The 10,720-nt window shown below is 29.0% G+C and overlaps 1 protein-coding gene across 3 annotated transcripts; it reads left to right on the top strand.

Annotated features, from left to right (window-relative positions):
• Positions 1-568: 568 nt before the first annotated feature.
• Positions 569-10,370, top strand: LOC120077673 (uncharacterized). Of its 3 annotated transcripts, none has more exons than XM_039031628.2 (8): positions 569-1,245; positions 3,890-4,039; positions 4,747-4,896; positions 5,515-5,601; positions 5,688-5,804; positions 6,780-7,061; positions 8,172-8,689; positions 9,647-10,370. In XM_039031628.2, the coding sequence occupies exons 1-8, from the start codon at positions 699-701 to the stop codon at positions 10,259-10,261; spliced, it is 2,466 nt and encodes an 821-aa protein (XP_038887556.1). In that variant the 5' UTR covers positions 569-698; the 3' UTR covers positions 10,262-10,370. The 3 variants fall into 3 exon arrangements, with proteins under 3 accessions (XP_038887556.1, XP_090169827.1, XP_038887555.1); XM_090313701.1 differs by having other exon boundaries at positions 575-1,245; positions 8,175-8,689; XM_039031627.2 differs by having other exon boundaries at positions 575-1,245; positions 8,169-8,689.
• The last annotated feature ends 350 nt before the right edge of the window (positions 10,371-10,720 follow it).

Here is a 10,720-nt window from a genome sequence, read left to right as displayed (position 1 = left end):
GCTTAAAACCAACACTAAAGATCCGTTTTTTTAAAAAAAAAATAAAAAATCAACATTATACATCCGTTTTTAGTTTTTCCAACCGACATTAAAGTCTAAATTTCTTGTAGTGTTCATTTTGTTATCTATGCAGGGAGTCAATTATTTTAATGAAATAAATATAAAGCCAATTATTTTAATGAAATAAATATAAAGTATGTTACAAAATTGTCGGCTAATTAGAAGTTAATTCTAAGTTTTCTTACTCATAAAAGCAGATGACGTTTTACAAAGCCCATATATTCCCTCACATACCTAAACCAAACTCTCACACTCTCTGCTTTATTCTGTTAGTGTGTTATATTATATGTACTATATGCTTTTCCTTGTATTCAAGCTATCTATATATATAATGAATAAATAAATCAAAAGCTTTGAGAAGGCAAACACATCTTTAAAAAGTTGTCACTCCACTTTAACCTTAATTAAACCAAGAAGGATCGAGGTAGATTCATAACTTGATATCCAAGTTACAAAATGGAACTCCACTTCCCCTCCCCATATATCCCAATAATACCAAATCTCACATAAAATAATAATTAATAATATATTTTTTAATTGAACGATACTGAGATGCATCTAAGCTGAACGCAGCAAGGATGCACCCAAAGGTTTTTATTTCACTATATAAAAGCATGAATAGGTGGTAGAGACTAATTATGGAGGTGTCGAGAAAAGAAAGGAAGGAAATAATGGAGTTGGAAAGCCTGAAGAAATTCTTGTTCAAGAACGCGATGAAAGGAAGATGGAAAGAAGTGGTGAAGAGGTACGCAACGGATGTTCGAGCTCGGGAGGTGAAAATCACGAAGCGTGGAGACACAGTGTTGCACGTGGCGGTGTGCGACGGGCAAGTCGGGGTAGTGGAAGAGCTGACGACAATAATATCGGCCGAGGAGAAGAAAGGAGGTGAGGAGAATAATAGTAAGAAATTGGTTGCAATGGCAAACGACAGAAGCGCCACGGCGCTGCACTTAGCGGCTACGCTCGGGAATGTGAAAATGTGTTATGATATAGCGAATGTAGATCATAGTTTGGTGGGGATTAGAAACAATGACGGCGAAACGCCGCTGTTCTTGGCGGCTTTGCATGGCAACAAAGATGCTTTTCTTTGCCTTCACTCATTCTGTGCTCACACAACGGATCACTGTCGAAGATCTAAAGATGGGCAGACCATTCTTCATTGTGCCATTATGGGTGATTTTTTCGGTCAGTTACATTTTTCTCTTTTATCTCTCCATTTTCATCTCTTTAGTTTTATAATTATTTCATTTTTAAAAATTAGTTTGATTTTCATCTTTATTGAGGAAATATTTTAATTTTTAATCAAATTTTAAAATGATAAAAAATGTACTTTAGTCTCTAAAGTTAGGTTAGTATCTATAATTTGATCGTAAAGTTTAAAAATGAATACTTTAATCCTTAAAGTGTATTTGGGCCACCAACTTCGGTGGATAGAGTAAATTATTATAGCTCACTCCATGTTTAAGCTTAAATTATAATTATAATTCACAATTAACCACAATATTATTATTTCAAATCCCTAATCTCACTATTTGTTATAATATTTATTATTTTCTACTCATCTTTTTTTTTTTTTTTTTTGTAATAAGCTACTGATTATAATCCACATACTATAATAATCAATCTAAATACCCGCTAATGTTTGTAAATGGTTTCTTGATTAATTTGACCTGTGTGACATGACATATTAAGTTGATATGGTATTCGATTCTATCCCATTTTATTGCTCTCTTTTTTCATTTTTCTTTTTCAATGTGGTTTCTACAATTGTTTCAGAACTGGGTTGCTTCTGTCTTTCTTGGATTAATCTTTTTCTTATTTAAACTTTATTCTTTTCTACTTTCTCTGGACAACAAGAGAGGAACTGGAATTTATTGATTTGGGTTATTGTTTGTGGGATGAGGGAGATGGGATTAATGAACAGTCTTGGTGGTTTTTGGGGGTTCAGAATATACTCTTGGATTAGTCCAATGGCTTTCAAATTTGATCCAATGTAGGGCATTAGACTTGACTATCAGAACTCGAATGGCCGAAGATGAGCATGTCTTTAAGAGAGTGTTTGGGACACGAGTGAAATAGTGAGTTCCAAAAAATTATGAAATCTAAGGAATCGTGAATTCTTGGAATTCACCGTGTAAGAAGTTGATAAGATATAAAATTGATGTTTTTTAATAGTGAGACCCTATAAATTCTTTGGATCAAACAATGAGTGAAGTTTATAATTCCTACTTTTCAACCCCTAAGACTAAATACCTTCTAAGAGATCACTTTTCTCTTCTATAACCGAAGATTTCAAAAGAGACGGCATAAATCCAAATCATCGAAAAACAAATAATATATTAGTAAAAATTATCACCTCACTTAAATTTTACCAACTTAACATGATGGCGTGAGTATTTTTCCAAACCTTAGAAATTGAAGTGTCACAAAAGAGTCAAATTCTTAGTCCATTTCAAAAAAGAAAAAGTTTTTAAAAAACTATTACTTTTTCTTTCAAAACTTAGCTTGGTTTTTTAAAATATTGGTAAAAGGTTAATAACAAACCAAGAAATTTAAAGGTAAGAATGTTGTTTATAAGCTTAAGTTTTAAAAACTAAAAATCAAATAATTACTAAACGAGACCTTAATTTTTACTTTTTATTTTATTTTATTTTATTTTTATTATTATTATTATTTTGTATTTGACTAAGACTTCAACGTTTTTTTAAGAAATGTGAAACCCATACCAAAGAAAATAATAGTGAATATTATTATTTTCATTATTATTTTTTTTATTTTATTCATGAATAAAATATGCATAAATTTCAAAAAGTTAAAACTACGAATAATTTCTCGCTTTTGGATTTGTTTTGTTTTTTATCTATAAAAAACAAGTTTATAGATACGGCTTCCAACAATAAGTTTCTATGTTTTGTTATTATTTTTTACTAAGATTTTAAAAAGTCAAAAGTTTGAAAACTTGTTTTTATGTTTTGGAAATTAAACCAGCAAAAATTAAAATAAATAAATAAATAAATAACGAAGCCATTACAAACGAGGTTTAATTTGTACTCAGTTTGCTTTTTTTCTTTTTCTTTTTCTTTTTCTTTTATTACAAACGTTTTTAATGTATTACTTTATCATTTTTTACTTCTAAAACGCATAACAAATCTTTCTAAATTTTTATGTGAAATTTTGTCATTTTTAATTTAAAATTTCAAAGAATAAGAAATAATAAATAATAACCAAACATATTACTGTTTTTCCATAAAGAAAAAACAACAAACCTGAAACATTTACCAAAGCACGTAATTTCAATTTTTTTAATTAAAAATGGAAAACAAGAAATAGAAACATTATTATAAAAAAAATTCTTAGCTTACTTCCACACAAGCATATTTTCTTTTACATCCCCTTTTTCCTTTTTTTGGGTCAAATTTAATCCATAATCTTTTTAAATTTTCAATTTTACCCCTGAGAAGACTCCTTCATTGTTGATGCATTGTTAAATAATTGTCTGTTAACATATATTTAGACACATGTATTGTATACATATACCACCATTTTCAATTTTATTATTATTATTATTATTATTGCTATTAAATTGTATTTATGTTCACTTAAAGACTAATAATTGATAAATTTTAACTCATAGAAAATATGTCAAATTATTTATAGAAATAATAAAAAAAAAAAATTAATAGACAATCTATCGATGATATCAGTTTCTATCTGCCTCTACCAATCTCTATTAAAAAATAAAATAAAATTTTGCTATTTAAGGTGAATAATTCCCTTATTTTTCCATTTTTAAAAATCCTTCTTAATAATTTGATTAATGGATTAACAGAACTGGCACTTTATATCATAAAACTATACAAGGAGTTAGTGAACTCAGTGAATGTGCAAGGTTTCACTCCACTCCATCTTTTAGCCACCAAGCCTTCAGCTTTCAAAAGTGGAACCCACTTAGGAAGATGGAAGATGATTGTTTATCATTGTAAGTATATATATCTATTTAATCACACCTTTCTACCTCTAAATTTAATACAAATTTTTATTATTTTGTCTATTAATATCTAAATTTTTTATCTTAGATCCTCTTTATATAGACTAGTATATATCAATATGAATATAATTCAATTACTTAAAATATGTATCATCAATCAAGAAATCAAATATTCAAATTTTCCTAATTCCATCCGTTTTAAACCCAAAAAATGATAGTCGTATAAGACTAAATATATATATTTAAAGTGGATATATATCCTTTCCTACAAAATAAAGAACCAAATTGAGGACCTTTTATCAATACTATTAATCTATCTACGAACGTTTTAAAATCGTCTAAAGTTTCAAATATTGATGTCAACGTCTCAATTTTATGGAAATAACGAATAAAATATTGATGTTGATGAAAATTTCTAAAATATTATAAAAACATAATATGAAAATATTTAGATTAATTAATAAACATTTTACACTTTTTAAACAAGTTATTATTTTTTAGGATAATTGTATTGGATAGTACTTTTAAAAATAATAATTAAGTGTAAATACATGATAGTCCCTTACTAACAATATGATCTATCACGGATAGATTTCAAAAGTAAATCTAGATTTTGTTATATTTATAAATTCTTTTACATTATATTATATTTATAAATATTTTGGATCTAATTACTCTATTTGCAACGACCATGGAAGGTGTATTTGTTGACGAAACGAAGATGGATCCAACGTCATTTCTTCGGGGTTTTCTGACAAAGCCGCTATCGTTTCGCCGACGATTGCTTCCACCCAACTACACAACATGCGCCCACTTCTTCAATTTTTTGTGGAAAGCATTTCGATTGGGTTAGTAATTTCTTTTAATTCTCTCTTTTTTCTTCTTCTAATGCACAAAATTATCCTCCCTTTAACTAAACTTCTCGGCAAATTATTTAGGATAATATTTAGGTGCTATCTGGGTGGCGCTTATTTTTGTATAGCTCAGACAGTTGTCTAATAAAAAATTAGCGTGTGATAATTTGGAGCATATGTTAGATGCAGCCTAGTTGTTCATTATGTAATTAAGATGGTTAAGGCAATGTGGTTGAAAACTTTGATCCGTTAAATGTATGCAATAACAACCCGTTAAATTGATATCATATAGTTTTAAAAAGAGTAATTCTTTGGTGCATCTCGAAGTGCAACTATCTTCGTGTAACTTTTTCCATTCACCTAAGGAGAAAAACTCCAACATGTTTTTAAAAGGAAAAAGAAAAGTTTGTCACGTGATGGTTGGACAATTGAATGTGTTACACTCATTTTTGTACAATTTATTTAAGTTTCTAGTCATAAATGAACGTAGCAAAATTTTCTTTTTAAGAAAAGATATTATTTTATAATTATTTTTTTCATTCAAGTATTACTCTTTTTTTTTTTCTTTTTTTAAGAAACCATATACAACATTATTTGGTCTTTTCTTTGTAGTGTGTAGTGTGGGGAAGACGGAGAAAAATCCAAACAACAATGATGAAGCTAAAGACACTATAGATGCAGAGAATCCTCATCAAAAAGGTTTTGAATTTGAAATTTTAGGTTGAGTAGAATTTTAATCTTATTATCTTTAACTGAATTGCTTATAATTAATATTATTATTACAGATGAGTATGATTTAACGGTGAAACATCATGGGCTTGCAATTTTCCCAGAAAATTATGCAACCTGCTTCAACTTTCTCAAATTGGTCTCCAAGGCCGTGCTCATAATCATGGGGCTAGGTATTTATAATGAATTATTAATTGTCACCTTAGTCATGGGCCCCCTATATATGTCCGTTTAGAACGTCATGATTGAAAGGAACTTTAAATTGTAACGAATTTTTAAGGATGGTTTAAATAATTTATTCATAAATATAGCAAAATTTTATTCACTGTGCGATGGCCATCTAGAAGTGTAAGTGATAGATGTCTATTGCAGTATAGCCATTTGTCCGTTTATATCGTTAATAAACGGTGACCTTTTCCTATACTTGAAATTTTTTCAAATCTGGGGTGATTTCAAGTCTTGTTTTTACATTTTTTTTTTTAAAAAAAATGAACTTTTCAAACTAAAATAGTCAAATATTTCAGGATTCCGTAGAAGTTAATTTAGAAAGTAAATTACTTATATAATTTTGCCATGGTATCATTTTTAGTTAACAAATTATAAATAAAAGTATGTAATTTAGGGGTATATATTGGTCGGTATCAATTTTAGGAGAAAATTGACACTGAAAACCAACCAAAAAGGTGCGTGAAATCCAGTCGATCGGTTATGTAGTGGACTTGAAATTTAGGCAACATATAAAAGAAAATAATAAATCAATACCAAGACAATAATATTTATACTTACTTTTTAGGGGGAAAAAAATAATTAATATTTATATATCGGTCGGTCGATTTTCCAAAAATTTTTAATGTGAAAATCGACCGTCCACCTCATCTCGATCGATTTCGATTGATCAGATTGGTTTTTGATGTCTTTATCCTCACCTCTATGTATTAGTAAACTTCTTAACCTTTTTTTATTTCTCGGCTATCAACCATTCAAATACAATTTTAAATACATTCATTTAAAATATTTTCCATTTTAAAGGGAGTAAAAATACAATAAAATAAAATCATTTCTAGATTAAGGTGTAGTATTATTTAATTTATTTCTTGACATTCATGTAGCTAGTGAAATTAATATGTTAATAAATATTATATTGAAAGGATCCAGAGGAATAAAGAAGATTGAAGAGAAGAAAGAGAAGCACATGTGGTCATATGAAGTTATGAACCAACTTCTAAAATGTGCTTCAATTTATGAATATGATGACAATGGAAGTACACCAATGGAAACTACACAAGAGGAAGAAACACAACCTTATAACTTTGCCAATGGCAATGTCACATTTGATGATTACAACATCTCTCAACATGGAGTACCTCCACCACCACCACAACAACAACCAAACATCATCTCCGACTTCTACGACAACGTTAACCACGACGGTATGAACGTTAATATACCTTATTTTCGATTCAGATTCTCTTATTGAATTATGTTATGTTATATATATTTGCTTTCTATGTCATTGATACGAATGTTGGTCATTATATAGGTGTAATATCTAAGATTCTTATATGAAAGGGATAACCAATGACAATGATATAGGTGGATTGATATATTCCAATGGATATATATGATTTTGATATATTCAGTTTGTATATTTAAAAATATGGAATGGGTAAAAACAGAATAACTAAAGTCGTGTTTGATAGTAATTTCATTTTTTTTTTGTTTTTGAAATTTATGTTTGTTTCATATATCCCAATTTTCTAAATTATGGTTTTCATCATTTTTGTTAAAAACAACACTTGAATTCTAAGTCAAAATCTATAAACAAAAACAAGTTTTTAAAAAACTATTTTTTTTAGTTTTGAAAACATATGGGACTTTTAAAACTTTGAGCAGGAAGTATTAGATAACAAAACATAAAACATAAAACATTATAGGTAAAATAATAATGTTTATAAGTTTAGTTTTAAAAAAAAATGTTATATTGGTTAACTATTTGATTTTTTTTGTTTTTTTTAAAAAATTATATTTGTTTTCTAACAATTTCTTACTCATAGTTTTCAATTTCTTATATAAATTTTAAATTTTTAGTTAATTTCCAAAAATAAAAATAAGTTTTTGAAAACTACATCTTTTAAATTTTCAATTTTTGGCTTTGATTTTTAAAACACTCCTAACATGTGTAGAAAACAAATCATTGAAACTAATAGATAAAAGTGATGTTTATAGACTTAACTTCAAGAAACAAAAAACTATATGGTTACGAGTTGTAGTTTTCAAAAGGATAATTGTTTTAAACGACAAAACTACTTGAAATATTTACAAACATAGCAAATTTTCATTGTCTTTCAGTGATAGACAATTTGATATTTATCACTGTCTATCACTGATAGTCAATGACATTTTACTATATTTGTAAATAAATTAGTTCATTTTTCTATATTTAAAAACAGTACTTTCGTCTTATAGAAATTTCAATCTCTTAAATATTAAAGAGAGTAATAATAATTGTATGTGGTTAATTTCATGTTTGATGATAGTAGTAGAAAACAAAGAAGGAGCAGCAACAACAACAATTATTATAGAATCAAAGAGCAGCATTGCTGATAAAATCCTAAAACATTTCCCAATAAGCATTGGAGACAAGAACAAGAACAAGAAAGTGATTCTTAGAGCAGCAACAACTACATCAAATACAGGGGAAAAAATAGAGCTTCATCATAGTCAAAATATGCAATATGTAAGACAAGAAACCCCTGTGTTGATAGCAGCAAAGAATGGAGTGGTTGAAATGGTAGAGAAAATCCTTCATTTATTTCCTGTGGCAATTCATGATCTTAATGCAGACCAAAAGAATATTGTTCTGTTGGCTGTGGAGAATAGACATCCCCATATTTATGAACTATTGCTCCATAAAAATATTCTAAAAGAAAGTGCTTTTAGAATGGTGGATTCTCAAGGAAACAGTGCTTTGCACCTTGCAGCAAAGCTTGGAGATCATAAGCCTTGGCTTATCCCTGGTGCTGCCTTACAAATGCAATGGGAACTTAAATGGTATAAGGTAATTGGTTAATTTTGTTTTATGTTTTCAAATTTTGACGAATTCAGTTAAGTGACTATGAATTTGAAATCGATTTAGTTTCAAAATTCTTTGTTGTATCTAGATTTTGAATTTGAAATTTTACGTTTTCATTGATTATCTAGATTTTTTAAAATCTAATTTGAAACATATATATGAAAAAATGGAAAAACTGCAACTTTTTTTTTTTTTTTTGTTGAATTTCTTGTTTTCAAGTTTTTGATTTCTTATAAACATACCCAAAAGTTACTATATATAAATTCAATCATCATTTTTCATAAGAAAAATATTTACTTATTAGTTGAGTTACATCTATTTTTTTTCTCAATCTAACAATCGATCATAATTTACCACGTAACAAATTTTTATTTTTATTATTATTATTATATTTTGTCTTTGTTCTACTTTGTTCTTGGACTGAGTTGCAAAATATGAGTGCATTCCTGCTTAGCTACCAGGTAAGTATTGTTAACAAAATATAGCACCATTTGTAGCAGTTTGTCAAAGGGACCCATGCCACAATTCATTTTTGTTACAATTTGAATAATGGTTTAAATTGGGATTCGGCTTTAAAATCTACTATCAAACACATATATGAAAACACAAAAATACAAACTTTTTTTTTCTATTGAATCCTTTATTTTCAAGTTTTTGTTTTTAGATTGCCTACCAAACATTTCCAAAAGTTATCAAATATAAAGCCAAGAATCATTTACTCATAAGAAAAAATACTTATGTGCTAGTTGGGTTACATCCATTTTTTTATCTCAATCAAGCGACCAAAGATTACCCATTTTTTTAAAAATAAATATAATTTGTGTTTTTTTCCTATCGCATTATTGGTCCGAGATGCATAAATGATGACGTAGTCTAGCTAGCAGGTAAGTATCGTGATCGATCATAGTATTATTAACAAAGTATAGCACCAATTTGTGACAGTTTGTGAAGGGATCCATGCCACCAAACTTCTTTCCCACATACAACAAAGAAGGAAAGACTTCAAAAGTAATGTTTTGTGAGACTCATTGTCAGCTAGTAAAAGATGGAGAAGCATGGCTAACAAGCACCTCTGAATCATGTTCTTTAGTAGCTGCCTTAATCGCAACCGTCGCGTTCGCCACCTCTGCTACTGTCCCGGGCGGCAACGATCAAAATCAAGGCACCCCTTTACTCCATGGCAAACCCGCCTTCAACATATTTGCCATAGCATCACTCATTGCCCTTTGTTGCTCAGTAACTTCTTTAGTAATGTTTCTCTCAATCTTGACCTCAAGATTCCAAGCAAAGGACTTTGGAGGCAATCTTCCAACAAAGCTTTTGTTGGGATTGTCGTCTCTTTTTGTGTCAATTGCAGCAATGTTGGTTTCGTTTTGTGCTGGGCATTACTTTGTGCTTAGTGATAAGCTTCAATATGCTGCATTGCCTGTGTATGCAGTGACATGTTTGCCAGTGACATTGTTTGCCATTGCGCAATTTCCTTTGTATGTGGATCTTGTGTGGGCTACTATTAAGACTGTTCCTACCAGAAGCTATTCAGCTATCTCACCGATCTAGACTTTTCTCCAGTCATTTGTGGGGTTGAATTTTGGAAAGGAAACTATATTTGGATGCTTTCGGGTGTTGGACCAATAAATTGATTCATTGTCATTTGTCACGTGGTAAATTCTTCTTCCTTTTTTTTTTAAATATTTTCAATTCATCTTTTGTGTATAGTTGGTGGGAGATGCATGAAGATGAGTACATTATACCCAAATTTTTCTCCGTTGAAAAAAGCTTTACCAGCTATATATCTCATCTAATTCCTATGACGTTTTGAATTTTTCATAAGTAGGCATTTTTTATATTGATATAGTTTTTTAATATTTTTTGTTTTTTAAAATTTATGTGTTTGTTTCCTTTCTATTTTTTACTGTTAAAAATAGAAAGGAATCTAGCGTACAGTTACGGATGTTAAGAACAATGATGTAACACTTTGCAAAGCAACACAAATAAAGTCAGAGAAGATAATCATAT

Source organism: Benincasa hispida, chromosome 5, assembly GCF_027475165.1.
Source record: "Benincasa hispida cultivar pf3 chromosome 5, pf3_genome.v1.1, whole genome shotgun sequence".
In the NCBI taxonomy this organism is placed as follows: domain Eukaryota; kingdom Viridiplantae; phylum Streptophyta; class Magnoliopsida; order Cucurbitales; family Cucurbitaceae; genus Benincasa; species Benincasa hispida.
Note: the sequence above shows the minus strand (reverse complement) of the source record. Positions and strands in the feature narration are given on the sequence as shown.

Bases quoted from the DNA above. Each gene is read 5' to 3' on its own strand.
- LOC120077673 (XM_039031627.2), top strand. From the start codon at position 699: ATGGAGGTGTCGAGAAAAGAAAGGAAGGAAATAATGGAGTTGGAAAGC. The intron at 1,246-3,889 runs GTCAGTTACATT...ATGGATTAACAG, and splicing joins CATTATGGGTGATTTTTTCG to AACTGGCACTTTATATCATA. The intron at 7,062-8,168 runs GTATGAACGTTA...GTTTGATGATAG, and splicing joins CGACAACGTTAACCACGACG to TAGTAGAAAACAAAGAAGGA.